This window comes from Stenella coeruleoalba (genome assembly GCF_951394435.1).
Source record: "Stenella coeruleoalba genome assembly, chromosome: 5".
Taxonomy (NCBI): Eukaryota; Metazoa; Chordata; class Mammalia; order Artiodactyla; family Delphinidae; genus Stenella; species Stenella coeruleoalba.
The window spans coordinates 144,319,464-144,346,097 of NC_137150.1; the positions used below are offsets into that span (position 1 = coordinate 144,319,464).

Consider the following 26,634-nt stretch of genomic DNA (forward strand, 5'->3'; position numbering starts at 1 on the left):
GTCATGGGCGTCTGTGTGTCCTCATAAGTCGGGGTGGGTTCTGTTTGAACCTGCAGGATGTGTTTATAGGGACACGGGCTCTTTGTTTTGATATTTTAGGAACCTTCCAATGTGGGCCTCGACTGGAGAAGGGAATTTCTGCGGATCGTGCAAGAGGCCTTTGAAAAGGAGCGGGAGATACTGAGAGTCGAGCTGTGGCCCCGGCCCTGTGGCTCAGGCCCTGGGGGCTGCGGCTCCCTGTTGGAGAGGCTGGAGAAGGTGGTCCAGGAGCAGGTGAGCTCATGCCTTGGCTTCCCCCCGGAGCCCACCCTGACACAGAGGGTGAGGGAACGTGTTTCGCCTGACCTTAGAGCCAGGCAGTGACTGAGCAGCAGATCCTGCTGCAGTCCACAGATAACACTGTGTTTTTATGCGTGAATTCCGTGAAGTGGAAAACTCTGTGCACTTATCTTCCTTCAGGATCTCACTCTGTTCTGGAAATAACTGGCCTTTCCTTGAAAGCAAAAGAGCCTTTCTAGGCGGCCCAGCTCCAGGCTGTGAGCGCTGAGCCCAGGCTTGGAGGGTCGACACCGCGAGGGCTGTGGGAGCCTGCTTCCCACCAGTTCCCTCGTAAGAGAGGGCAGGGTGCGCGACGAGCGTCGACTGGGCCCAGCAAGCGAGACCAAGGTGCTGGGGGCAGAGCTGCGTGCAATCTGAGGGTCCCAGGGCCACTGTGCCCGCGTTCATGCCGCACGGTTGTCCCCTGCGTCCTCCTGTGGCAGCGACGCCGGGAGCTGCTCTTGCCTGGCACACCAGCCCTCAGGACCCCCTTCTTCTGCCGTGTCTTATGTCCCCCTGCCCTGATCCCCTGCCACCCCATCTGCAGGGGGACCTGCAGGAGAGGTCCTTGGAGCACCTTCGCCTGTCGGACAGGAGCAGCCTGATGTCCGAGATCCAGGCTTTGCGCGCCCAGCTGCGGATGACGCACCTGCAGAACCAGGAGAAGCTGCAGCAGCTGTGCGTGGCACTGACCAGTGCGGAGGCCCGCGGGAGCCGCCAGGAGCACCAGCTGCGGAGGCAGGGTGGGTATGGCCTCTCGGCTGCGTCCCCGAAACGTGGATCCTGACACTCACCTGTCAGGAGGTGGCAGGCAGGTCAGCGAGCCCCTCGCTGACTCCCCAGGCCATCGAGTGCAGAACGTGTGCCAGTCAGGGTGGAGGCCTTGCCTAGCATCCCGGTGAGCAGCTGGTGGGGGCCGCGTTGGCGCCAGCGTGCTGGGCGCCGCAGGCCCACGTCCGTGAGGGTCACTGGGGCTCGCGAGAGGCTGAAGCGGCCTGTGGCAGGTTTCTGAGTTTGATTTAAACTCCGGGATTTTTACGCAGACACTCATGTCACCTGCAGGGAGAGAACACTTTATCTTATCTTTTCTTCCCCATCTCCTCTCCTCCTGTTCTTGCCACTTGCCCTGGGGATGCGCTGAGTGCTGAGTGAGGCCTGGGCTCCGTCCCGTGGGGCAGCCTGCCTTCGATCCCCAGCCTCGGCGTGCTGCCTCACACTGGGCACTTCCGGGCCGGCCTCGCTCGCATTTTGCATCTGTGTTCACGAGGGTCCTGGTCCGCGGTTTTCTTTCTTCTGGTTTCGGTTCCTGGAGGAGTGGGTGTGTGTGCTTCTAGTTCTGGGCGGGTTCTCCACGAAGCTGCCCGGGCTGGGTGGGCTCCATGGAGGTCTGTCTCGGCCCAGCTCCAGCCTTGCCCTTGGGAGACCCCGGGCCTGAACATCGCAGGGGTCGAGAGGGCGTGTGCCCCCCTAACCCCGGAACCCCGTTGCGTCGCATGGCCTGCACGGCTGGGTGGTCCCGCCGCTCTCTGCCCGTGTGTCTCTCTGGATGCTCACTGGCCACGAGGGCAAGGCTGGCAGGGTGTGAGCAGAAGGCATGTGTCCCGAGTATCTGGGTTCCATCAGAAACAGTGGCTTCTGGGTCATAGAAGCTTCCTGTCCCCCCAGAGTGAACACATTCCCTTCCTTTGCTGGTTTGTTACTGATTTGTTAAATCATACGTGCGGCTCACTTTGGACTCGTGAATAATGCTATTTTAATTCATTTCATCTTCTTCTTAGTTGAGTTATTGGCGTATAAGGTTGAGCAGGAAAAATGTATAGTAAGCGACCTGCAGAAAACCCTGAATGAAGAGCAAGAGAAAGCAAATAACGTCCGGAAGCTGCTGGTGGTGGAACAGAACACAGTCAGAGATCTGAAATCTGAGCTCTGCGAGTGTAGACAGGACAAGGAGCGGCTGCTGAAGTCCCTCGACGAGGTGCAGAAGGAGGTCCTTCAGCTGAGGTGCGGCCCCACTGGCAAGGCTCCACCTTCTAGCCCCGTCCTGCCCTCAGGCTTCTGGCCGAATAATGCTGGAAGTCACGTGGCCCCTGCCACGTTCTTGGCCTTGAAGTGAAAGATGCCGTCCGAAGCCGTGGTTTGCCAGGCTATCGTGATGGGTGTTGGGGAGGAGCCTCTGCTCCCGCAGGCTCGTGGGGGGCCACGCACACTGCAGCGCCTGCCCTCCCTGCCCTGGGAGCCCTGGGAGCCTGGGTGCTGGCCGGCGTCCCCTTGAGAGCCTGTGGCCCACACAGGTCAGTGCTGGACAGTAAGGAGGATGACCTGCAGGCTGCGCTGCAGCAGCTGGAGGCCGAGCGCACCAAGGAGCGGGCCCTGCAGAGCCGGCTGGAGGAGGAGCGGCTGCAGTGCCTGCAGAAGGAGGGCCAGAGCGCCAGGACCCTGGAGGTGACGTGCGCGGCCGCGACTGTGCCCAGGGGCCAGGGCTACACCTTCAGGGCTCAGAGGGTCCCTGCACGTGCAGCCCCCGCCTCCGGGCATTCGCTTCCGTGAGGGCAGTGCAGCCTGAGAGCTGCGTGGGGGCCCCGCCTGTGCACAGGGGAGGCCTCGGGCCGGTGCCCTGTGCGGCAGCCGTGTGGCCGCGCTGAGGCCACCCGTAGGCCTGGCTGAGCCGAGCACCGTGAGAGGGTCGAGGGCCCGCCCTTCAGCAGCACTGGAGCCCCTGATTCAGGGAGGGAGGTGAACCTGGGACGTTGCACTGTGCTCAGAACAGCGCCTCATCCCCGAGGGAGGCCGGCGGAGCCACGAGAAGAGGGGTTATTGCTCGCCCTCCTTCTACCCAAAGTATAACGTCAGAAGCTCTAGCTGCGGGAGCTGTTTAGATGCTCTGGCCTCGTCTCGCTTTTCCCCGATGCAGGAGTTAAGGGCGTCTTTGGAGAAGCAGTGCGCTCAGAGTAACCAGCTGTGCGTGGCGCTAAAACACGAGCAGACGGCCAAGGACAACCTCCGGAAGGAGCTGCAGATCGAGGCCTCGCGCTGCGAGGCGCTGCTGGCGCAGGAGCGTGGCCGCCTCTCGGAGCTGCAGCGGAGCCTGGAGGCCGAGCAGGGCCGCTCCCGCGAGCTGTCTGAGGCCCTGCAGCACGAGCGCCTGCTCACGGAGCGGCTGAGCCGGCGGCCACAGGACAAGCAGGCGCAGCCGGCTCTGCTGCAGAAGCTCAGGGGCTGCGAGGCCCGCGTGCTGGAGCTGGAGGTGGCGCTGGAGGCCGCGCGGCAGCGAGCCCTGGAGGCTGAGGCCCACGTGCACCGCCAGGACGTGGAGAGGGAGCAGGAGGTGAGTGCGGCGCCGAGGCCTCCCGTGGAGACTCCGCCGAGAGCGTGGGGGAGTTTAGAGCAGCCAGGACGCCAGGACGGCAGTGCAGCCGAGGCCGAGCCGAGCGGACACGGAGAAGCGGAGCAGGTGGCAGACAGACAGGGAGACGTTGGCGAGCCTGCCACGGCCGGAGGGCCTGTCCTGGCTCCGGGCTGCCCCTTGGTTTGGTCAGCGCGGCGGCTGGAAGTCGGGAAGCGCGTGTCCTCCGACCTTGTTCTTTCCCAAGGTGGTTTTGGATCCTCGGGGCCCCTTGCGGTTCCGTGTACGTCTGAGGATCGGCTTTTCCGCTTCTGCGTGAAGGCCCTTGGGATCTTGGTAGGAATCACACTGAGTCTGTAGATCGCTTTGGGGCGTGTTGTCTCCTTAACAATGCTAGGTCTTCCCATCCATGAAATCGGAAGGGCTCTCTGTCTGTTTAGCTCCTTAGTTTCTTTCAATAACGTTTTGTCACTTTCAGGTGATAAGCTTTGCGTTTCTTTTGTTAAATTTGTTCCTAAATATTATTTTTTTTATGCTGTTGTAAATGGAATTATTTTTTATTTCCGTTTTCGGGTTGTTGCGAATGTGTGGCAGTGTGGGTGATTTTCCCACCTTGATCTTACGTCCTGTAACCTTGCTGAACTGATTTATTATTAGTTCCAATATTTTTAATGGATTCTTTGGGATTTTCCATATAGAAGATCATGTTTTCTGCAAATAGACATAGTTTTACTTGTTCCTGTCCAACCTGGACGCCTTTGTCTCTTCTCCTTGCCTGACTGCCCTGGCCAGAACCCACAGCGTGTGGGGCAGGCGTCCAGCCTGGTTCTTGATCTTGAGGGAGCAGTCAGTCTTTTACTGCTGAGTATGATGGTAGTCGTGCCATTTTTGTAGATACCCCGTAGCGGAGGAAATTCCCTTCTATTTTTAGTTTATTCGATCTTTTTTATTTTTAATCATGAGAGAGTATTGGATTTTCTTTTTCTGTGTCTTTTCAGATTTATGGGTTTTGTCCTTCTCTTGATATGATATAGGACATTGATTCTCATATATTCAGTCATCCTAGCACTCTTGGGATGCATCCCACTTGAATTTGGTGTAGAATTCTTTTTTGAATAGTGTTGGATTCAGTTTGCTAGTATTTTGTTAAGGATTTTGCGTTTATATTTGTGAGAGAGATGTTCTGCAGTTTTCTTTTCTTGTGGTGCTTTTGTTTTTGCTATCAGGAAGATCTTGGCCTTGCAGGATGGGCTGGGAAGTGTTCCCTCCTTTACTGTTTGGATGGGTCTTAATTTTAGATACATTATACATTGACCAAAGCATTTGTTTCTGAGGAAATTAGTATCCCGTGTTTTCTCATGGATTGACCTTTATTTTGCTCTCTTTAAAAATATTTTTTAGAACTTCAAAAATATTACCTTTATTATTTCTTTTTGGGGGTTTTAGGAAAGTATAAAAAGCTCTTAAAATGCACAAGGAAAACCAATGGCCTGGTCTTTTTAATGGTTAGGCTGCCATGAAATCGTCAAGCAATAAATATCAGTGAGATATCATTCACATGCTACTGAGTTCACCAATTTAAATTGCACAATTCAGCGGTTTTCAGTATATTCAAAAGTTGTGCAGCCTGATATCACTGCAATCAATTTTAGAACATGTTCATCACCCACAAGGGACCCCTGGGCCTGTTAGCGGGGACCCAGCCCCTGGCACCCACTGGTCTACTTTCCATCTCTGGATTTGCCTCTTCTGGTCGTGTTGTGTCCGTGGAATCACACGGTATGTGGCCTTCTTCTGTGTCTGGTTCCTGCCATGGGGTTTTCAAGGCTCACACGTGTTGTGTGTGTAACGATTCTTGTTTTTTGTGGGGTTAAACAGCCTGGAATGCAGTCGTGTTTCATCACTAGAGATCGTGGAAGTGGAGGAATCGTTTGGGGCTGTGGCAGAGGCCGGGGGTTTCCTGACGGAGGCGGCTAGAGTAACGGCCCTGGGTGGGCCTTGGTCACTCGGGACCCCCAGAGCGTGTTCCAGGTTTTTTGTGCGTGTGGGGGGAGAGAGGTTTGTTGTCTTCGTGTGCTTCTCAAGGGGCTTCCCAAACCTTATCCAGAGTCTTCTGCCAAACCTTTTTATTTAATTTGGGTTTTTTTTCTTTTGTTTTTCTTTCTTTTTTTTTTTTTTAGTTTGTTTTTGGTTTGTAAAAATGTAATTGCTTAAAAAAAATACAAACAAAGTGTTTTCCAAGTCAAATTGGTAACTGTCCCTCATGATGCACCTTGATATGTATTTTTCTTTCTTAAGTATGTTGTCCTTTTGGTGTCATTTTTACTGTAGGTAATTAACTTGATCTGGGTTATGGGGTCTTTTTCTGGCCGTAGTGGCCCAGGCCTCTGATAGTTATTTCAGGGCCAATTTCATCTTTTTTAAACAAAATAAACCAGTGGGTCTCTTGGTTTTGTTACTTTCCTCATCTGGAAAATAGATCAAAAAGGATCACAGTTTCCTGAGGAGGCTCGAGCACTGAATGGGGGTGATGCTGGGCAAGGGCGGGAGGCGCTGGGTGGGAAGCAGGCCTGGTCCGTGTGCCGGCCTGAGGAGCGGCTGGGCCAGGCCCGTGCCCTCCCTGCCCTGTCTGGTTCCGCCCTGCCCGGCCTGGCCATCTTTGTTTCCCTGGATCCCCCCTCCCCAGGCGTCATCCCCTGGGGTCAGCCCCCATGCTCTCCGAGACCCCGTCGCTCCCTGAACTTCTCAGCACGTGGAGATAAATATTATTTACAGTTTCTGTCGGTGGTCTGCTGTCTCCCTGTGGAGACTTGGGTCCTGGGTGTGGGGCAGGGAGTGGCCTGGCCGGCTGGGTCCCCTGCCATCTCCGCAGTGAAGGACGGGGATCGCGAATGGGGGGCACAGGGCCTCTGAGACTCAGGCCCGCCTTCTCGGTGTTGAGCACCCACTCAGTGCCCGCATGCGTACTGAGGTGGGGGGCCGGGCTCGGGCTGTGGCTCATCCCATCCCGGGTCCTGTCCCGGGTCCCCGGAGTGGGGGGACCCTGACTCCGCATCGCGCCTGGAGCACCCGTGTGGAGCGTGTTGGGGGTTGGTCGGTCGGGGCTCGGGGCCGGACTGGGCGGCCCCTGTGCTGAGCTCCTGGCCCTGGTCTCCACCCCGGACCGTGTGTGAGGCTCGCTTCTGTTTTTCGCCGTTGCTGACAGCGAGAGTTAGAGCTGCAGCGCCAGCGGGATGAGCACAAGATCCTGCAGCTCCAGCGGACGGTGAGGGAGCTGCAGGCGAGGGAGGCCGCGCGCCCCCGCCCGGAGCCAGAGTCGGAGCCCGCGCGCCCCCAGGAGCAGCAGCGGGGCCTAGAGAAGGTGCGGCAGCAGCTGCTCTGTGCTGCGGGGCTTCTGACCAGCTTCATCAACCAGACAGTGGACAGGCAAGTCTCTCGGGACTGCCCCGGCCATATGCCCAGCACCTTTGATGTTGAGAAAAATTCTGAGTGGGGCGTGTCTTTGATTTCGGGTTCAGGTTTTCATGAAACGGACTCTATTTCTCATCCCACGTGTGTGGATGAATTCGTGGGCAGTGTTCTCTTGAAAGATGATGACAGCATTGTGGTCTTTGCATTCTCATATGACAGGAAATCCAGGTGTCTTTCAGATCAGGTCTCTCCGTGTCCCTTTTCCATTGCTCACCACCCAGAGGGTCTGGCCCAAGGCCAGCCCCCCTCCCACCCGAGTCCCCCAAGGCAGGGCTGGTGCCCGGTGTCTGTGCAGCGTTTGCCTCGCCTGACACCCTGGCCCACTGCCCATGGGGCCAGGATGCGTCCACCTGGTCGAGGACCCACGACCCTGCTGTTTGGCGGGAACCAATGTTGATTTGCCCTTTTCTGAGCACACGGAAGCTCAGACCATACAGCTCTCTTGTCTGTAATTGGGTTTAGTTAATGGAGCAGCAGTCTTGCTTAGGGACAGCATTTTAGTAGCTGACTCAGAGTCCCAGCAGAGAGCAGCAGGGGGAGGTGGACACACTGAGGGAGCCTCCGTGGTCTGTGGTCAGCGCTCAGTGGCTGGAGGCTTCCGGGCTTCACAGACTGCCCACTTCCAGGCCCTGCCGCCTCCTGGCTGCCACAGTCACCGCCGGGCTCCCCGGGCGCTGCGCGGAGTGCCTGCCGCCTGGGACCCACACGCACCTTCTGAGTGTCCGTGTGCTTCTCCAGGACCATCAGTGATTGGACGTCGTCAAACGAGAAGGCAGTGGCGTCCTTGCTTCACACGCTGGAGACGCTCAAGTCTGAATTGGGCGCGTCCAGCTCCTGCCGGGTGAGACCAGCTTTCTTGTTCACTGTGGCCGGACCTGCCTCCGGCCTCGGCCTGTCGCATGGTTGGCTCAATGCACTGTTCCTCGTGCCCATGGGGGCGCTGGTCTGTCCCGCTCCATGGCCGACGCCCCGGCCTCTCTGCCGCTCACGCACTTGTGTTGAGGCTCTGGGCTGGAAATGAGCTGCCCGTCAGCAGCGTCGGGGGTGCTTCAGAGTCCTGACTGCTGCTGTGAATTCCCGACAAACTTCCGTGGGTCAGGACGTCGTGAGGTCTGTCGTGGAAGCAGCACGCAGCACAGGCAGCAGGAGAGCTGACCCTGCCGGTGTCCTGCGCCCGCTGGGGCCTGGAAGGAACGCGCCTGTTCGGAGGGACCCTCAGGGATGAGCACGCTTCCCACGCCACCCGTCACGTCCTGCCTCTGCCGGCGGTGCTGTCGGAACAGGGAGAGGGTCATGTTTTGTGACAGCCTTCCTCTGTCCGTACCCGGTTTCGTGCAAAGTCTGTCTCGTGGGAGAGCGAGAGGAAAAGCGATCCGATGGCTTTGCTCTCTCCTTCCCATACATGGACTCTGCCCAGCCCCGCGAGCTTCCCACCAACCCCAAATATGTTTAAAGTTACAATCCCTGAAAACAGGCGACAGTAAAAGCCACGAATAGCGGCCTTTAACAAAACGTTTTCTGATCTCGTTTTCTCCTCAAGAAGAAGACGACGGTGGAGCTGCAGGTCCAGCTGGTGGACGTCCTGCTGAAGGACAATGAGTCCCTGAGCAGAGCGCTCAGCATGGTGACGCGGGAGAGGGCGGAGCTGTGCAGGGCCGTGTCCCGGCTGGAGAGGAGCCCCCGGACCCCGGGGACCCCGCAGGAGGGCTGCGCGCGCAGGGTACGCGTCCTGGGGCCCCGGCGGCTGCAGGCTGGGTTCGGTTTGCGTATATTTTGGCTATGTTTTCGTATCTGGCTTCATGTGGGATGTTAACCTGGAGGGTTTTAGTCATTGTCTTTGGTCTCGTCCCTGTGAAATGAGCTGGGACGTGTTCCCTCCTGTTTTCTGGAAGAGATTGTGTAGAGCTGGTATTCATTTCTTCCTGAAATGCTTGTTGAGATGCACCAGTGAGACCATCCGTGCCGAGTGTTTTCTCTTCCGGAAGGTTCTTTGTGCAGGGCTTGGTGTTTCTGGTGCTCCTGGGCAGGGTGCCCTGTCAAGGCCGGGCAGGTCCCGCTGGCAGTTACCAGAGGGCGGTGGTGTGTCCCCGAGTGGGACCCGTCTTCTCAGTTCTGTCCAGTTCCACTTTGTCTGTCTGAAGCGCTGTGGGGTTAAGGGGGCTCCTTTGCTCGTGGGGCCCAGCTGCTGGCAGACCCGTGGCCCTGTCCTCATCGGGAGGGACTGCAAAGGCAAGAGGTGCCGTTGGCGCCGAGCACGGCCTGCTCCCCTGGGGGCTCCTTGTTCAGAGGGCGCTCGGGGTGGACTAAAGCTCCATCACCTGGGACGCTTTGTCCTTCGCCTGGAAGGTAACGAATCAGGAAATAAATGTGATGAGCGAGCGAGAGGCAGGCTGAGGGTGGACAGACTGCAGCGTCTTCTCCTTTGTGTCGGGGTGACTTCTGTTGCTAGAGTGTCTTTTCCCCGGAGAGACCAGGCTCTGTTAGAACCGGGAAATGTGGTCCCTTCCTTCTGTCCCAGCAGGGAGGTCACCCAGCTCGGCACCTCCCTCTTCCGAGTCCTGCCCTGAGTTGTGGGCGGCGCAGCCAGGCTGCCTTGGCGACAGCTGAGCACGTGGCCCCGAGAGTGCTCCGAGCTGGCCTTGGCCTCGGCGGCAGGCGGTCCTGGCTGTCCGCTGTGGGCAGCAGCCTTGGCCCTCCCTGTGGGGCCCTTCGTCTGTTCGTGTGTCCACACCGGAGCTCTGGGGTGCTCAGCACAGTGTGGTGTCCAGGCCACGCTGCCAGTGTTGGGACGTGTGGCCTGGTCACGACATCCCCTCTGTGCGGTGTGGGCCCCTCCTGAGGTGTCCAGGGTGTGTGGCTCGATGGCGCTTGAACAGAGCGGGTGTCTGCGTCTGCCAGGGGCAGCATTTCTAGGGCCAGGGCGGACAGGGGTGTCTAATAGGCTTAAAGCTATGAATTCAGGGTGATTTCTCAAATGTGAGGGTTTTGTTTTTAGTAAAAATATGCCTTTTGTAAATCATACTTCAGTAAACAGTGTGTAGTAACCACCCTTGAGTGTAACAAAATAATCACGTAACAACTGGGACATCACTGAGAAGAGGCTGAAGAGGGACCCAGGTGGCCGGCACCTGCCCCAGCCCACCCGTGTCCGGAGGGCACAGCGTGGGGGCGGCTCGGTCCTGGGAGTGGGCACCACTGTGCTCTCAGCCCGTGATTGCTTTTCTTTTCTTTTCTTTTCTTCTCTTTTCTTTTCTTTTCCCCTCCTTCCCTCCCTCCCTCCCTTCCTTCATTTCTTTGGCTGCGTTGTGTCTTCGTTGCTGCGCACGGGCTTTCTCTAGATGCAGCGAGCGGGGGCTACTCTTCATTGTGGTGCGTGGGCTTCTCACTGCGGTGGCTTCTCTTGGTGCGGAGCACAGGCTGTAGGCGCGCGGGCTTCAGTAGTGGTGGCACGTGGGCTCAGTAGTTGTGGCACACGAGCTCTAGAGCACAGGCTCAGTAGTTGTGGCGCACGGGTTCTAGAGTGCAGGCTCAGTAGTTGTGGCGCACGGGCTTAGTTGCTCTGCGACATGTGGGATCTTCCCGGACCAGGGCTCGAACCCGTGTCCCCTGCACTGGCAGGTGGATTCTTAACCACTGCACCACCAGGGAAGCCCTCAGCCACTTTTCTTGAGATGCTCTCCTGGGAGAGCAACTGTGTAGACACGCTGTCTGTGGTCATTGCAGAGGTCGGACAGGTCTGTGTGGAAGCAGGACAGGATGGGCTCGCTGGGCTCAGCACGACACCCAGACCCAGCACTGCCCACACCAGAAGCTGGCACCTGCAATGCCAAGGTAAGACCAAGCCCATGGGTGGTGTTAGGTGTGCAGACACCGTCTCGTGGCCGCTTCTTACTTGTTTAAGATTTATGTTTCTAGGCAAGTTTTAGGTTCACAGCCAAACTGAGGGGAAAGTACAGAGATTTCCCGAATCCTCTGCCCCAGCATCCACTCCCCCCAGGCGGTGCGTGTGTTGCAGTCCATAGACCCGCAGCGTCACGTTGTCATCACGTGCAGGCTGCTCTTGGGGCCATACTTTCTGTGGGTTTGACAAGTGTAAGATGACAAATGTCCACCACAACGGCGTCATGCAGAGCATTTTCACTGCCTAGAGATCCTCTGTGCGGCTCCCGCGGTGCTTTCTAAAATCCTGGGTTAAGAAGTGAAAGTCTTGGTGCTTGAATTACAGATGATAGTGTCCACAGCCTGGAAAAGCCTTGAGCCCACAGTTCAGTCAGCGCTTCTGATGGTGAGGCCCAAGCTGTGGGTCTCTCTGGAGGGAAAAGCCATATTAGGATATGGACACCAACCTCTGCCTGTGACCTCAGGTCTCCCTGACCCCTGATGCCCGCAGACCTGTGATGGGACCCCCACCTGCCCCCAGTTTGGTCCGTGCTTAGTGGTTCGATTCCTGGGCCCTCGCGGGGCTCCTCTGATGCTGGTGAAGGGTCATCTGTGCTCTGCGTTTTGTCAGATAAACAAGATCCAGCTCTGAACTGCAAGGTTGTTGCTGGTTATAGATGTCGTGCGGAGCTGACTGCTGTGATAAATGGCTGAGGAAAGAAGGCTGGTTCTTTTTAAAGCACCTGGTACAAGTGTACTGTGGAGACTTGTGAGAAGGGTGACTTTGTCCTGTGGTTACGTTTCACTGGTTTTTCTTTTTCTTTTAGATGGAAAAATTGTACCTGCGTTATCTGAGAGCAGAGAGCTTTAGAAAAGCCCTGATTTATCAAAAGAAGTATCTTTTGCTGTTGATTGGTGGATTCCAGGACTCTGAACAAGAAACGCTCTCCATGATCGCCCACTTGGGAGTATTTCCGTCCAAGGCAGATAGGAAAGCGGTGGCGGCACGCCCTTTTACAAAATTCCGCACTGCCGTCAGGGTGGTGATCGCTGTCCTAAGGTACCGCCGAGGCACGTGCCTCCTGTCTGCTTTGGGGTCGTTTAGTCTTTGAAATGCTACAGTTGTTCCCTTTTTTAAGGTGAATGATATTTGAGGCCTTAAAATATAGACGACCCTTGTCTTCCGGAAACCATGTTATGTAGAACTGCACCTTCTAAGATGGAAGGGTTTAAGGCTGCCTTTTTATTGTAAAACAAAGCTTTCCCGTTAATGGTATTCTTATGATGACAGACATGTCTGATCGAGCTTAAAACTGCATTTCACTTCTTCATGTTTCAGTTTCTTATATTTCAGTCAAATTTGTGTTTCATAAAGGGTGCCATGTGCACAGGAGGACACGCTGTGGGCCCCCCAGCGGGGAGGTACACCTGACCCCTAAGTGTCCGCCCGGCCCGGCCCAGCCCAGCTCCAGCCGTTATGCATGCAGGGCGCCACTTTGGAGTACGGATGGACTCCCTGGTGTGATAGGGAATTTTGACTATTTCAGAATTAACAGTGATGAAAATCTATTTTATTTTATAATTTTAAAATCTGCTGTATTTCTAAAAATGTTTGTCCCACTAAGAACTGGGCCACCGTGTCTGCTCTGGTGCCCACGGAGCTGCCTTTTCTGGGCCGCACGCACCTCCGTCTGTGGGACCAGGCACAGCAGGGTGGGCTGGGCCCCCTCGGCCTTTCCCTGGACTGCACCACAAAAGGCAGTGTGGGTCCCATTGCCCTCAGAGACCCAGCACCACACACGGTCCAGCCACACACTTGCCAGGAGCTCCCGCAGGGTGGAGGCCTCCTCCGGCCTCCGGGCACTTAGCGCCCTCCCTCCCTCTGAGTTTTCCGGACCACAGACTGTCAACCCACCTGCCTGTCACTCTGTCTGTCACCTGTCCTTCCATCTGTTCTGTATTTTCGGGGAACATGCCCCGTGCCAGGAAGTTTGTCAGATGCTGGGTTGGGGCGGGGAGAGCCCCAAACTCTGCCTCCATCTTTCCACCAATGCGAAGTGGAGGTGCCTTCTGGGCTTTGGGTCTCAGAGGCAGCACTGCTGTGAGGGAGCTGCTGGGGGCCGTCAAGGAGAGGGGTCTAGGGGCCCCTACACCACTGCACCTCCCGTCACCACGTGGAGGGCGAGGGTCTCCATTTCCCCCAGCTGTCCGGGGCCCGTCAAGTGCGTTAGCGATGGAAGGGAGTGCAGTGAGCCAGACAGACCCCAGCTGGCGGGTCTGGGAGTGGAGGGGCAGGGTCGGGGGCCCGGGGGCCCAGGGTCCGGGGGCGGGGCCGGGAAGGTGCTGGCGGCTGCCCGGGTAGAGGGCCGTGCTCTCACTCCATGGTCCCATCACGTCTGGATTTTCTTGGTTCTTTTCAGTCCTGTTTCGCTCTAGTTTTCAATGTTTTCTATCTTTTTTTGTAGGTTACGCTTTTTGGTTAAGAAATGGCAACAAGTAGATGGCAGAGGAGCCCTAGCGCCGGGCCGAGCACCCCGCCCAGGTACCTCCCATGCCACCCCCCCCCATGGGCTTCTTTAGTGTCCGCCTGGTGGGAGATCGCAAAGCACGATAAGAAACCAGTAATTCAGCCAGTGCGCTTGTCCGGAGGCAAAGGGTTTTTGAAGGAAAGTGGTTTTTATTTTGGAAACAAGCACAAGTTTATACAGTTAATGTTGATGAATAAAAGTGGTTCAGAGGAGCGTAATAATGATTGAAAACTACAGAAATGCTAAATGTATCGACAAATAGCTTATCTTCAGTGAAAAGGCTTTTTCATTCTCCCAAATGGAGTGAAGTTCTACTTCACACTGTGCACGTCTCCTGGGAGCACCACTGCCTCCTCTGCCTCAGTCCCGTCCAGGCTGCGGTCGTCCTCTGCCCCATCTGACGGGCCGCTGCCCAGGTGTAGCTGGGCTGCCTGGGGGAGCTGCAGTGGGCAGCACCCTTCATGGCCACTGGGCTTCCCTGGTGGTGCCAGTCCCCTTTGATTTCCACGTGTGAATCCTTACGTCTCGGAATCAGCTGGCTTCAAGGTTCTTCAGGAGGGGTCCCCCCACACCCGCTGCCCCCCGGCTGCACCTGATGGTCGCCGGGGTTTCTGCCCTTCCCACTCCTCAGAGCTGGGTGCAGGAGACCCACCCCAGGCCCACCTGGCGCCGTGCTCACTCCATCAGGGTGCTGAGTGCTTCTCCAGGGCGCTGCCCACACAGACACGGGGGTCAGGGTTGGCCTTGCAGGAATGAAATGCAGGTGCTCAAAACTCAGGTTTCAGACTTCCCTGGTGGCGCAGTGGTTAGGAATCCGCCTGACAATGCAGGGGACACGGGTTCGATACCTGGTCCAGGAAGATCCCACATGCTGCAGAGCAGCTGGGTCCGTTTGCCACAACTACTGAGCCTGTGCTCTAGAGCCCGCGGTCCACAACTGCTGAGGCCTGTGCGCCTACAGCTTGTGCTCTGCAACAAGAGAAGCCACTGCAATGAGAAGCCCGCGCGCCACAACGAAGAGTAGCCCCTGCTCACCGCAACTAGAGAAAGCCCGCACACAGCAACAAAGACCCAACGCAGCCAAATAACTAACTAACTAAATAAATACATTTAAAAAACAAAAAACAAAAACCCTCAGGTTTCTTCTAGAGATTTTTTTAATACAGTTTTTATAACGAATACTTTTTTTTTTTTTTTTTTTTTTGCGGTACGCGGAACTCTCACTGTTGTGGCCTCTCCCGCTGCGGAGCACAGGCTCCGGACGCGCAGGCTCAGCGGCCAGTGGCTCACGGGCCCAGCCGCTCCGCGGCATGTGGGATCTTCCCGAACCGGGGCACGAACCCGTGTCCCCTGCATCGGCAGGCGGACTCCCAACCACTGCGCCACCAGGGAAGCCCTAACGAGTACTTTTTAAACGTTTTGAAATTGCCATGCAGACTCCTAAAAGCTTGTAAATTTAAAATTTTGGTGGATGGGGCTCCCTACTAAAATGCATTCTTCTTTTTTTCTTAATCCCTTCGTTGCTAAATAATCCTGGGGGAAGGATTCCTGGTGCCACGGCCGCAGCAGTCTCCACCCGACACCCGCGCATCCCCACCAACCCGGGACGTGTCTTCCAGCCACGCCAGGGGCCCTGTGCCAAAAGCATCCCCACGCAGGAGGGAAAGGTGAGCGGTGGCGCCTCAGCTGCTTTCCCACTGCAGGATTGTAGCCGTCAGCAGGGGCCCCGTCTGCAGAGACAGGGCCACGCGCGCAGGTGTCCCTGGGCAGAGCTGTGCGGGTGCTCAGGCCCGCCTGTGATGGAAGGGCCCCCAGGCACACGTGACCCTCCCCCGACACGCGCACACACACATACATGCAAGGCCGTGGTGTTAGCTTTACTTAGTCTTTTTCTTTGGGATTGGGGGTTTTTTGCACGCGTAATGTGTTTTTATACTTACAACTTACTTGGCAATTGAGATGTTACAGTGATAATGTTAAACATTCATTGGTTATTTGGAGAAAAAACTGTTTTCAATTAAAAATATAATTAAGAGGCCTTGTGGTTAAATTGTAGAATGGAATTTTGTTTAAAAATTCAGGTGAAGAAAGGTTTCCCTGACGGCTGTGACTGTCACGTTCTGAGCCCTGGGTGTAACAAGGCTGTGTGGTGTGGCCCTAATCACCTTCATCACGGTTTGCAGCCCATTTTCCTGACCGTGAGATTTCTTATCCAAGTGCTGCTTGTGAGAGATGTGATTTCCATTTCCATTTCTCCAGACTGAAACACAAATAATAATAATCCTGTTTAAATGCTCGAATATGATTACAAGTCATTTATTTAATTCATTTGACTACGACTCCTCCAGTATTTGGAACCTACCCGTGAAGTGAACAGAAAGCTCAGTCTGTGTCCGTGGTATTTGTCACACACATGTGACGGCTTGTGTAGGCATGTCGTCTGTTCTCTCTGTGCGTGCTTCCCCGGGGTTCTAAAACAAGCTCGTCAGAGCAGAACGCATCGTCCATCTCTGACATCGGACCAGCAGGGATAAAATGCTCACCTTTGCTCTCTCGCTCCATGGTCTCCGGTTGGTGATGAGACCTCCGTATGAGTTGCGTGTTAAGAGTGTGACGATCTCGGGCGTAACTGCCCTGATGGGGGAGGCCAGACCGATGAGCGGGGGTGGCTCCGCCGTGCGCGAGGCTGTGTCCCCACTCACCCTGCGTCTCTGCCGATGGGAACCCACCAGCGTGTGTGGTACCTCACAGAGACGTGTTCTGAAAGTTTGGGTCCCAGAGCGAGGCAGGGAGTGCAGCAGTGTGAGTCCGTGAGGGCCCAGAAGCCCGGTTCTATTCGGGGAGGGCAGGCAGGGGCTCTCGGTCTGGCTGTGGCTCCCCCGTTCCCGAGTGGGTGATACCTTTGAAGGAATAGGTGGTGGCCAAGGCCTCTTTTTCGTGGATGGCGCACAGGTAAGACACTCCCTGCCCTGGAGAGGAAGTGAGCAGTGAGGCAGATGGGGCTCCCTGGGCCCAGCTGGAGGCCAGGAGGAAGGGACCCCTGTGAAGGATGCTGGGCAGAATCCGGTTGGGATGATAGACTTATATGTGAAGATTTAGTGAATTAAATAATATACAGTAGTTTTTAGTTGTTTTAATTTGGAGACGTTGTAAAGAAGTTAGTTTTAAAGCACTATGTAGCATTTCTTAAAAAACCCTTACTATTTTTCCGCTGTGGTAAAGAAAATATAGGAAAGTAACAACCGCCTAGTTTACCCCATTTCCCATGAGTGTCTGGTCAGCAGGCCCAGCTCCACTGCCCCTCCGCACTGGCTGCATTCAAACCGTCTGCTGAGTTCAACTCTTTTTGTTTGTTTGTTGGTTTGTATGTTTGAAGATCAAATCCGTCCCCAAATCCCAGATCAGAAAGATCCCTGACTGCTTCTCAAGATCCAGAACATTCCTTGACGGAATACATTCACCATTTAGAAATGATCCAGCAAAGACTGGGAGACGTACCACCAGGTAATGAAAGTCCTCTGTCTTCTGACGGGATCTGAGTGACCCAGGAGTGTCCAGTCCTGGAGAGGAGACGGCTGGGGTCCAGCTTAGTTACTCTTGTTAGTTTCAGTCCTGCTAATCGGCCATAATGAATAGTATCAGAAGGAGGGTTGTGAGTGGAGACACTGAGGGGTGGGTGTGAAGGACGCACAGTGTCTCAGACTCACAGCGACCATGAAGAGCGTGTTTACAGGATGTCGTTTGTCCAGCGTTTCTCAACTTTCATAATGTAAACCACTGCGTATCTTAATTGCTATTCTTATTGTTACCAAAAATAAGGTTAATTCAGTGATAGTGTTTCGAAATTGTGAAATTCTTCTTAGAAGATGTGAAGCCTTCTCACAAATTGCTTCCTCATTTCTACTTGTGTCTAGATTCTACTTCAGAGAAGTCCTGCTGCCAGAAGAGTAAACAGTGAATAAAGTCCTGTGACGATTGTATTTGAGGAAGAGGTTTGATTTTCTGTGGGAGCTTGTGATGTGCGCGTGCTGAGTGGTGCTGAGCGCCAGCCCCGGTGTCGTCAGTTAGGTGCTCTCACCCTTACGCTTTGCTGCAAAGCCAAGTGGAGTATTTTCTGTGTGATTTCAGCACATCTTAGCTTCTTACCTTGATGAGGTAGCTGTGTGCTCGTGAGTGACGGGCGTCTGCCCGGTTCTCTGTTGGTCGAGCCTCCCTGCCCACCCACGAAGGGTAAGCAGAGGATGGCTTCCTGTTGTTTATTTTCTTAAAGTGTACAGCCTGGTTTAAAACAAAAACACACACAAAAACAAAAAGAATAAAATTAAAGCCCTGGTGTGTTTGTGAATAGCCCTGTGTTTTTTTTTTTTTGTTTGTTTCATCCAGTCTGCTTTTATCACGGGCAAGAAAATAAAACATAGACTTAGAATTCACATTGAACTTCTGTAAGTCAAAAATTTTCAGTGGAACTTAAAGCACTAGTAAGACAAATAGCCACATGCCTATTGATTCATCTTGCTTGGTTTCTTTTATTTCTGTCAGATGCTGTCACTACATATTTATTTCTCATGATTATGATCTTTTCATGTTTTACTCATGCTCATCTGTACCTGGTGGTGGTATCTAGCCAGTGTCCTTTACCCAAACGTCTGTTGTAAAGGTATGTTTATAAGTATCTCTGTGTTTCTAGGACCTTTGAACATAACATTTATTCTGCTGGGCTTGGTTTTAATATAAAACAACTTTTTCCTGATCACTACTTACTTATTTTCGATTTTTAGATCTTAGACTTACTTATTTAGATGTTTGCGTACTTATTTTAGATTTTTCTTTCCAGTGCATGTCTGCATTTTCCTCTTCTTAGCCAACACTGCCATAAGGTCACTGTTTTATAATCTTACCACCTTTTCCACTGAGTCCTGTCTTCTGCTTGATGTTATTGAAGCGAAATCTTGACCAGCTCTGGGAGCAGGAATCCAAGAAATGTCTCTTCACTTTCCAGAAGAAAGACGTTTGAAATTGATGATCAAATACTGAAAACATAACTATCCATGTCATCCACGTTAAGCTAATGAGGGAGGGAGGGAGGGCCCATTTAAAGCCACCAGTGGGCGTAACCGTCACACCAACTTGTTACCATGGGGGTTAGTAATTACAAAGAAAGAGACATTCACCCTCCTTTCGTGGAAGAACACAGGTCAGACCTGCTGATGAGGGAAATTCTTCATGGTAAAGCACCCAGCTAATTAATAGAGAGGGAGCAATACAATTAGAGAACCACCAATTCTGCCCCCAGCGAAATAATCAGTTCACGGTGGGTTCATCAACAAGTCCTAAAACCAAGGCGAAGTTCCACTTTCACAGTGCAGGGGCCTGGGAGTGTCCACTGTGACCCCGGCTCATGGCAGGCCTGGCATGATGCCGTGTGAGATGCACAGTCTCCCCCAGTTTACAGATGGAGGGACAAGTGACACAGAACCACGAGGAAAGAGACACATGGGATGTTCTGTAAGTGACTGGCCTGGTTTCATCAAGTAGACAACATTACTCAGAAAACAAAAGTGAGGGCCCTGTTTTTTGTTAAAAGAAACTAAGGAGGGCTTCCCTGGTGGCGCAGTGGTTGAGAGTCTGTCTGCCGATGCAGGGGACACGGGTTCGTGCCCCGGACCGGGAAGATCCCACATGCCGCGGAGCGGCTGGGCCCGTGAGCCATGGCCGCTGAGCCTGCGCGTCCAGAGCCTGTGCTCCGCAACGGGAGAGGCCACGACAGTGAGAGGCCCGCGTACCGCAAAAAAAAAAGAAACTAAGGAGACATAAATGCATGTGCAAAAGTTAATTAGTTCCTAAATTGGGGAAAGCAGCTATAAAGTCATTTTGGGGGTTAACGGGGTAAATTTGAGTATGTACTGGATAGCAGATTTTGAGGGAATTTGTGTTAATTTTCTTAGGTGTGGTCATGGTTATATGAGAAAAGGCTGCTTTTCTGAGGAGCTGTATGCTGAATTATTTAAGAAAAAGGAGCCGTAACAAATGCAATTTATTTTGAAATGGTTCTGTCAGAAATAGAGTACACATATATGGATTAAGTAAACATGCAAAATCTTTTTAAAATATTGAATCTAGATTGAATCTAGTTAGTATATGGTTACTTATTTTTTGAAAATTTTCATAATGAAAGATGAAAAAAACGTCATGACCAAACTGAAGTCTGACCCAATACGTTTTAATCAACTACAGGACTGTGTCAGTCCAGGTGGGAGAACATAACCACGCTAGGCTTTCCAGCTAAGGGAATCCAGTACAAGGATTTGATCATTATGATGGTGGAGGAGCCCTTTCCCTGGGGCTGGCGGGTCAGCAGAACGGTTCCTGGGACACAGGGACAGAGCCCCCCTCCAGCAGGAGCTGACCCCTCAGCGGAGATGCATCAGCATCACTGTGGAAGGGAGAGAGACACCCATCTTTCTCCTCCTGCCCTCCTGTTCGCCAAACTAGACAAGGATCCTGGGACAGTTCCTTGCAGAAGTCGGCACCTTGTGCAGAGCAGACAAGAATTGATCTGAAAGCACACTGGCAGGTGACCCTTTGGCTACGAAGAATTTGTTCTCATCCACCCATACTTAGTTACCAAAATGCACCCACCTGATGTGGGGCAAACATTCTTCATACCGAAGAAGGCCCATGAGGTGTCGTATCTCAGTGATGCAGGCTCTGCAGGTAATGCCGGACTCCTCCCTCGGTGCTGGGTCTGCCCTTTGCTAATTGGTGTAGTTAACACACCCAGCATGTCATGTCAAGTGGGGGAGGTGAGGAGAAGTCCAGAGCAAGCATTAACCAGGCCTGCGCCCCCGTTTCAAAGAGTCTTCCTTCTACCATGTAGGCCTGGTTTTCTGGGCCTCACTGTCCTTTCTGAAAGATTTGAGACCTTAACAGTCTTGTTTTTAGAGGACTTCCTTTCCTTTTACAGTCGAACCTGGAAGTACTAAGTACGAGGAGGTGCCCAGTGAAGACGTCAGGTACAGATACAGGCTTTACTGTCCTCGAGTTGTGCTGGCCCCCAGGCTCCCCCTCAGTAATTGGGATCAATCCCACCAGCTGATGCAGGAACCCTATCCCTGCTGGTTCAGAGGGGGGACCACTGTCACTGGTGGCAGCAGCCTCCCCCCACCCCTGGGACAGCAGAGCCCAGAGTCAGAATGGAAAGCAAAAATTCCTCCAGGCTTATCTGGCGTAGCAGTAAGAGGGGCTCTTCCCATCTTCTGATGGCCCCAGGCTGATGTATTCTGGCTGTGGGAGAAATGGCCATAAGTGGGTCTGCAGTAGGGCAGCCTTCCCACTGTCAGTAGCTGAACTGCTTCTGGGTTGACGTCAGGGAATCCCATGGTCGTAAGGCTAGTGCCGCACTTTTGCTATGAGAGGAGTTTTCTGGTCAGAAGCAGCGATGGTGAGTAAGTAATTTGGGCAGTCCCCAGATGGGTTCTGGGCAGGGACAGCAAGTCCATATGCAGAACAGGAGTAGACAGAGCACAAGGACAACTCAGAGGGAGAAATTTTCTGGGAACCCTGGCCATCTGTTCACGGGGTTTACTTTTGCCTTCCTGACCCGCTTGAGTCTTATCATTCACCACCTCCTCTCCATCACCACCCGAGCGTCCTACAGTTCAATTCTGACACTACCTGGGGTCAGCACAGAAACTACGTTAAGGACTCAGTCCCAGGGGCTTCCCTGGTGGCACAGTGGTTAAGAATCCGCCTGCCAATGCAGGGGACATGGGTTCAAGCCCTGGTCCGGGAAGATCCCACATGCTGCGGAGCAACTAAGCCCATGAGCCACAACTACTGAGCCCACGAGCCACAACTACTGAAGCCCGCATGCCTAGAGCCCGTGCTCCCCAACAAGAGAAGCCACCGCAATGAGAAGCCCGCACACCGCAACGAAGGGTAGACCCCATTTGCCGCAACTAGAGAAAGCCTGCGCGCAGCAACAAAGACCCAACCCAGCCAAAAATAAATACATAAATAAATTAATTAATTAAAAAAAAAAAAAGAAGAACTCAGTCCCAGAATACAGCCACGTTAGACAGCGGCCATCAGTGGAGTCCCCAGGCTGTCCACACTTCTGCCTGGCCGGCTACAAACTTGTCCTGAGTATCAGAGCTGCGGGTCCTTATCCAGGTCTCGCGAAACCAACAGCCTACAGCTTCCTCAGTCAGAAGACGGGAGCAGCACACCCAGATGTGGTCATATCAAAGTCCACACACGCCAGGCCTGGGCCTTTCTTAGTTGTGAGCAGTGCGAGGCGTAGCTGCTTGTCATTCACTTTGGAAGGGAGACCATGATAGTCCACAGACCACTGATTTTTCATGGAATTTACCTCTCACCATCCAAGGCAACTAGGGTACTTCTTCCTGCTCATTAGGACCAATTACCATGATGTCTTTAATGCATCAAAGTGATATTAAACAAAGACCCTCAGGTAAGGTAGGGAAGTTGTCCCTGCCAGTTGAAATCGAATTGATCATCTAATTGGTATTGAGAAAAAAAATGATAAGGGAGCCTAAATATAAAACCTTTTATGATTGTACCTGGGACAGGTGCCATCACTTCTGGACCCATATCAAGAGTTTATCCCAAAGTAGCCAGAGAAGTACAACAAATAATGAAACTGGATGTAAACAGCAGCATTCCATTGAAAACCAGAAACAGTATTGTCTTAGCTTGGGCTGCTATAACGAAATGCCATAAACTGGGTGGCTTATAACCAACAGAAATGTGTGTCTCACAGTTCTGGAGGCTGGAAGTTCAAGATGCGGGGGCCAGCAGGGTGGGGTTCTCGTGAGGGCCTCTCCTGGGTTGCAGATGGCTGATTATTCCTTGTATCTTTACGTGGTGGAGAGCAGAGAGGGGGGAGCAAGCACTCGTGGCTCTTTTAAGGGCAATAATCCCATCCCTAAGGGAGGGCTCCACCCTCACAGCTTCATCTGCTTCCCAGAGCTTCTACCTCCCAATGCCATCCCATTGTGGGCAGGATTTCAGCGTAGGAGTTTGTCCATCACAGGTACACACAGAGCTGGGCGTGAGAAGATCAGAAGACGTACGTAAATGACATGGTCGGTAGTCAGACTCATGGTGCTGGATCTTCTGTTTCACTGTCTCAGCCACGTCTGTGGTCTTGTGAGACGTTACCTGTGACTAGTTGGCAGAACAGGAAGAAGCACAAGTTTGTTCTGCAGCTGGATCTGCACAGTGTGCTGGCCTCAGCCAGAAGTAGACAGTTGCCACACACACGCAGCATATGGGATTTGGAAGATTTCCAGCTGGCAAACTTCGGATGGTACATTGATGCTCCATTCCATGTGGAAAGAGAACTGACCTGGGTTCCTGATCCATAAGCATTCTCATGAGTAACTGACTGTCCAGCTGGTCAATACTTGATGGCAGAAAGATTGCAAAGTGGTGTCAAGGTCATCTGCAGGACGGGTATGTAAGAAGACCTTCCTCCCTCAGGGCACCCACTGCCGAAGTGCAGTCCAGCGGACAGGATGACTTGCTTATGGGTGTCACTCAGCCTCTTTCCTTAGGTGGCAGAAAAGAGACTTGCACTGGTTCAGCAACAAGACCTCCTCTCACCAAGGCTTCCTGGCTTCTCCCACTTCTCAGTGCCTGAACTGCCAACCGCAGAGGTCAGGGCTGAGACCTTGATGTGGCGAGCTGGTTCCTCCATCACAGAGGACGCAGTGGTCGGTCCCGCCAGGAATAGACACACTCCAGGTGCGACTTCTTTGCTTCCCTGTCTGCAGTGCATCTGCCAACAGCACTCTCTGTGCCCTTGGAGACGTCTTGTTCGTTGCTGTAGCTCTGCATGACACTGCCTCTTAGCAGCAGGCGTTACTTTAAAGCGATGAAAGTGCAGGATGAGTTCACACGTAGAATCCACTGGTCTTACCATGTTGGAGGAGGTCGTCGAGAGGACATGACCGCTGGTTGACCTGTTAGCTGGCCCTGGGCCATCAGAGGCTCCCCACCAGCTCCCCATCCTTGGGTTGTGCATTGCGCTTGCCCTCCCCACACTGGCAGCTGCCCCAAGGATGCAGCCTTGAGAGAGCAAGGTGGTGTGGAGACCATCTGGAAGGTGTGCATGACTGAACCCAGTCAAGGCCTCTGTATAAGCTCTTAAGATTCTGGCGGGTGGGTGTGGAGATCTGTTCGTCTTCTGGCCGCCAGGACAAACCTCGTAAGTTCCCTGCTTATTAAAGCTGCTGATCTGGAGTGTCTGTGTCTCTTTGGTCTCTCCTTGCCCTCGTGTACAGGGGCAAGTTTACGAACCAATATCATGTGTCCCATCAGCTGGAAGCGGCTGTCTGGGCTGAAGAGTGGAATGGCTGGTTGAAGGCTCTCTATCAGCGCCAGCTTGGAAATCAGTCTTTCAAGTTGGACGCAGTGTTGCAAACTGGTGTATGCCTAAAACTAGGAGCACGTGTATCATGTACTTCCCTTACAGCCAGACTGCAGGGGTCTGAAAATCAAGAGGCAGACTCTTCCACTGCGTGTGCAAGTTGGATTCTCTAGTTTCTCAATCGCAGATAAGCAAAGGAGTACGGAGCCACACCCCTGTGGGTCACTCAGGTTCTACACATTCTTCCTCGTTGTGCAGTGAGTGTAGGAGCAGCCCTACCCTCTCTGTCACCAAGACAGTGACTCCTCCTTTCACCTGCTGGTTCCTAGACGCAGGAACCCAAGGTTCCCGGACATCATCCATAGTTTATAATCCCATGGAACACTTGGTGTGTTCCCCAGGGAGTGTCCCTTTTGGGGACCAGGACCTCTAACCCTGCAGAATCTAAACTTGGGAGGACAGGAAGCACAAAGCCCCCAGTGGATCACTGCAGGTGATGGTTAAGTGGGACCACTCCTGTTTCCACCCCTTGGGTTTCAGATTCAGGTATCTTTCTTTTTGGGAACACAGTGCCATATATAGGTCTTGAATGCCACCCCATCTTTGCAGAACATTACCTCCGATTTGGTACTTGAGCTGTGCCTTTAGCTGACTGTTCCAGTGCTCTGTCAGGCAGCAGATCCCGTGGTCTTTGCACTCCTTGCTGTGCACTTCCTTTGCCATAAAGTGAATCCTGTGTTTGATATGATGCCACATGGGATCCTGTGCCAGAGGAACTACCACTCCATAAGCCCCTGTTGCCTGAAACTTGTGGGCAGGAAGTCAAGCCTATATATGGAATATGAATCTATTTCTGTGAAAACAAACTCCTGGCCCTTCCAGGATGGAAGAGTTCCGATACAGCAAACTTGGCTGGTTGACCTTCTTAGTGGAAGGAGCCACATTCAGAGCTCAGCATTGGTCTCCCACTGGCAGGTTAGACCTTCAGTGTCAGCTAGTGGTTAGATCAGCTTTGGGCCCACGGGTAGCCTCCAACCTCATTACTTTTGTTCCTCTGTTCTTGTACGCATCATGCCAGTGCAGGGGTTGCCAAGTAAGAGATGCTGTCCAGGGTCAACTGGCTGAATCGTCGTTCTGTCTGCTTGGTGGTTTATTACTTTCATGGGTGCTCTCTGGTGGGCATTAATATTTTACACCAAGACCATCCTGCTTGGCGCCTATCCCAGTATGTCTTCCCACATGCTTTCCTTGTCCCCAGTTTTCCAATTGTTTTCCTTCCAAACCCTTAGCCAGTCACACAGGCCATCCAACACTGCCCGTGTGTCCATATATATTCTCACCTTGGGCCACTCCTTACGCAGAAAAGGGAATGACTAGGAGCTCTGCCCACGGGGAGGGTATATCCTTAACCACTGTCTGTAGGGCCAGCCCTGAGTGAGGCTGTAATGTAGCTGCTGTACACTTTCATTCTGAACTCACATGCCAAGCCAACCCATCTGTGAACCAGGCTCAAGATTTTTCCACCTGTCAACTTGCTCTGAAGGCTTCCCCATACGGTCATAGATGCGAAGGAACAGAGAGGCTCTGATACAACAGCAGTGGATGCCATGTGGGTCTGGGCCACCTATTTTGCACTCCCTTGTGACCTCTGAACAGTCTCATGCTCAGTCTTGAATGTGCTCCTTCCTTCCACCTGGTGGTGGACTGTTTCTGGGCCAAACCGACCTGATGACTTGGTGAGTTTGGCAGAACCCACCTCACAAAGCAGTCCTGTCTGCGGGGTCACTTGGTGTCCCAAGGTCAGATGTTCCATCTCTGTCACAGAAGCACACCAAGATGGTTTTTTTCCCTCAAAAGGCATATATAATTCTCTGCTTCAAGTGGCATCACAGAACCTAGGGCTCCTGCTTTGTCAATCTCCTGCTGAGATGTGCCAGAAACTCCACGTTGCATTGTTCCCCACCACCAATACCACCTGCTAGACCGTATGGCCCAGGCAGCAGAACTGCTTGTACCACAGCCTTGACCTGAGACAGAAACTTTTCCTTTTCTGGGCTCTTCTCAAACCTGGAAGTCTTCCAAGTCAGCCAGTATTTGGGCCAGAGCAGTATTTATGTGTGGAATATGCTGCTTCCAGAACTTGAAGAGGCCCAACAGTGTCTTCCTTTATTAAAAAATGGTTGAAGGTGCATGACGCAACAATTCTTTTTCTTTTGGAAGGGATGCCTTAGGGCACCACTGACCACTGGATCCCTAAAAATATTTTAAGTGTAGCAGGTCCCTGAATCTTCATAGGGTTTATCTACTGCTCTCTGGAGCACCTGTATCTTACTGATGTCTCCAGCATCTTTATAATGTTATTGATGTAATGGAAACAATGTGATGTTCTTCAGGATGGTGAAGTCTTTGGACTATGAGAGGGCAAGAGAGGTAACATAGGCTTCAGGCAAAACTGCATCTTTGTTCCACGTGAATGTGAAATGTTTCTGATCTTCTTTGCTGATAGGGACAGAAAAGAACACACTGGATTAGCAGCCACCTACCACATCTGACGCAGAGACTACTCTCGGGGCTGCTACTGAGTTGAGTTTGCAGTATACCCTCATCCTTCAGGATCCTTCTGATTTCTGCAGGGATCATGCTGGTGAACTAAAGGTTTTGGGGACCACCATGCTGTATCCTTTAGATCCTTAAAAGAGGCA

The 26,634-nt window shown here is 53.2% G+C and overlaps 1 protein-coding gene across 1 annotated transcript in view; it reads left to right on the forward strand.

The window, feature by feature from the left end:
* The window catches only part of LOC307187415 (pericentrin-like), a 43,821-nt gene extending 25,724 nt beyond the window's left edge, over window positions 1-18,097 (forward strand). The window contains exons 9-22 of the mRNA XM_079923452.1: window positions 100-273; window positions 866-1,061; window positions 2,097-2,319; window positions 2,610-2,760; window positions 3,230-3,643; window positions 6,867-7,087; window positions 7,871-7,973; window positions 8,673-8,852; window positions 10,856-10,963; window positions 11,839-12,071; window positions 13,477-13,553; window positions 15,083-15,206; window positions 16,916-17,043; window positions 17,454-18,097. Of these exons, the coding sequence (XP_079779578.1) occupies window positions 100-273; window positions 866-1,061; window positions 2,097-2,319; window positions 2,610-2,760; window positions 3,230-3,643; window positions 6,867-7,087; window positions 7,871-7,973; window positions 8,673-8,852; window positions 10,856-10,963; window positions 11,839-12,071; window positions 13,477-13,553; window positions 15,083-15,206; window positions 16,916-17,043; window positions 17,454-17,497 (2,376 nt within the window). The 3' untranslated portion in view covers window positions 17,498-18,097. The remainder of the gene's footprint in view (window positions 1-99; window positions 274-865; window positions 1,062-2,096; window positions 2,320-2,609; window positions 2,761-3,229; window positions 3,644-6,866; window positions 7,088-7,870; window positions 7,974-8,672; window positions 8,853-10,855; window positions 10,964-11,838; window positions 12,072-13,476; window positions 13,554-15,082; window positions 15,207-16,915; window positions 17,044-17,453) is intronic.
* The last annotated feature ends 8,537 nt before the right edge of the window (window positions 18,098-26,634 follow it).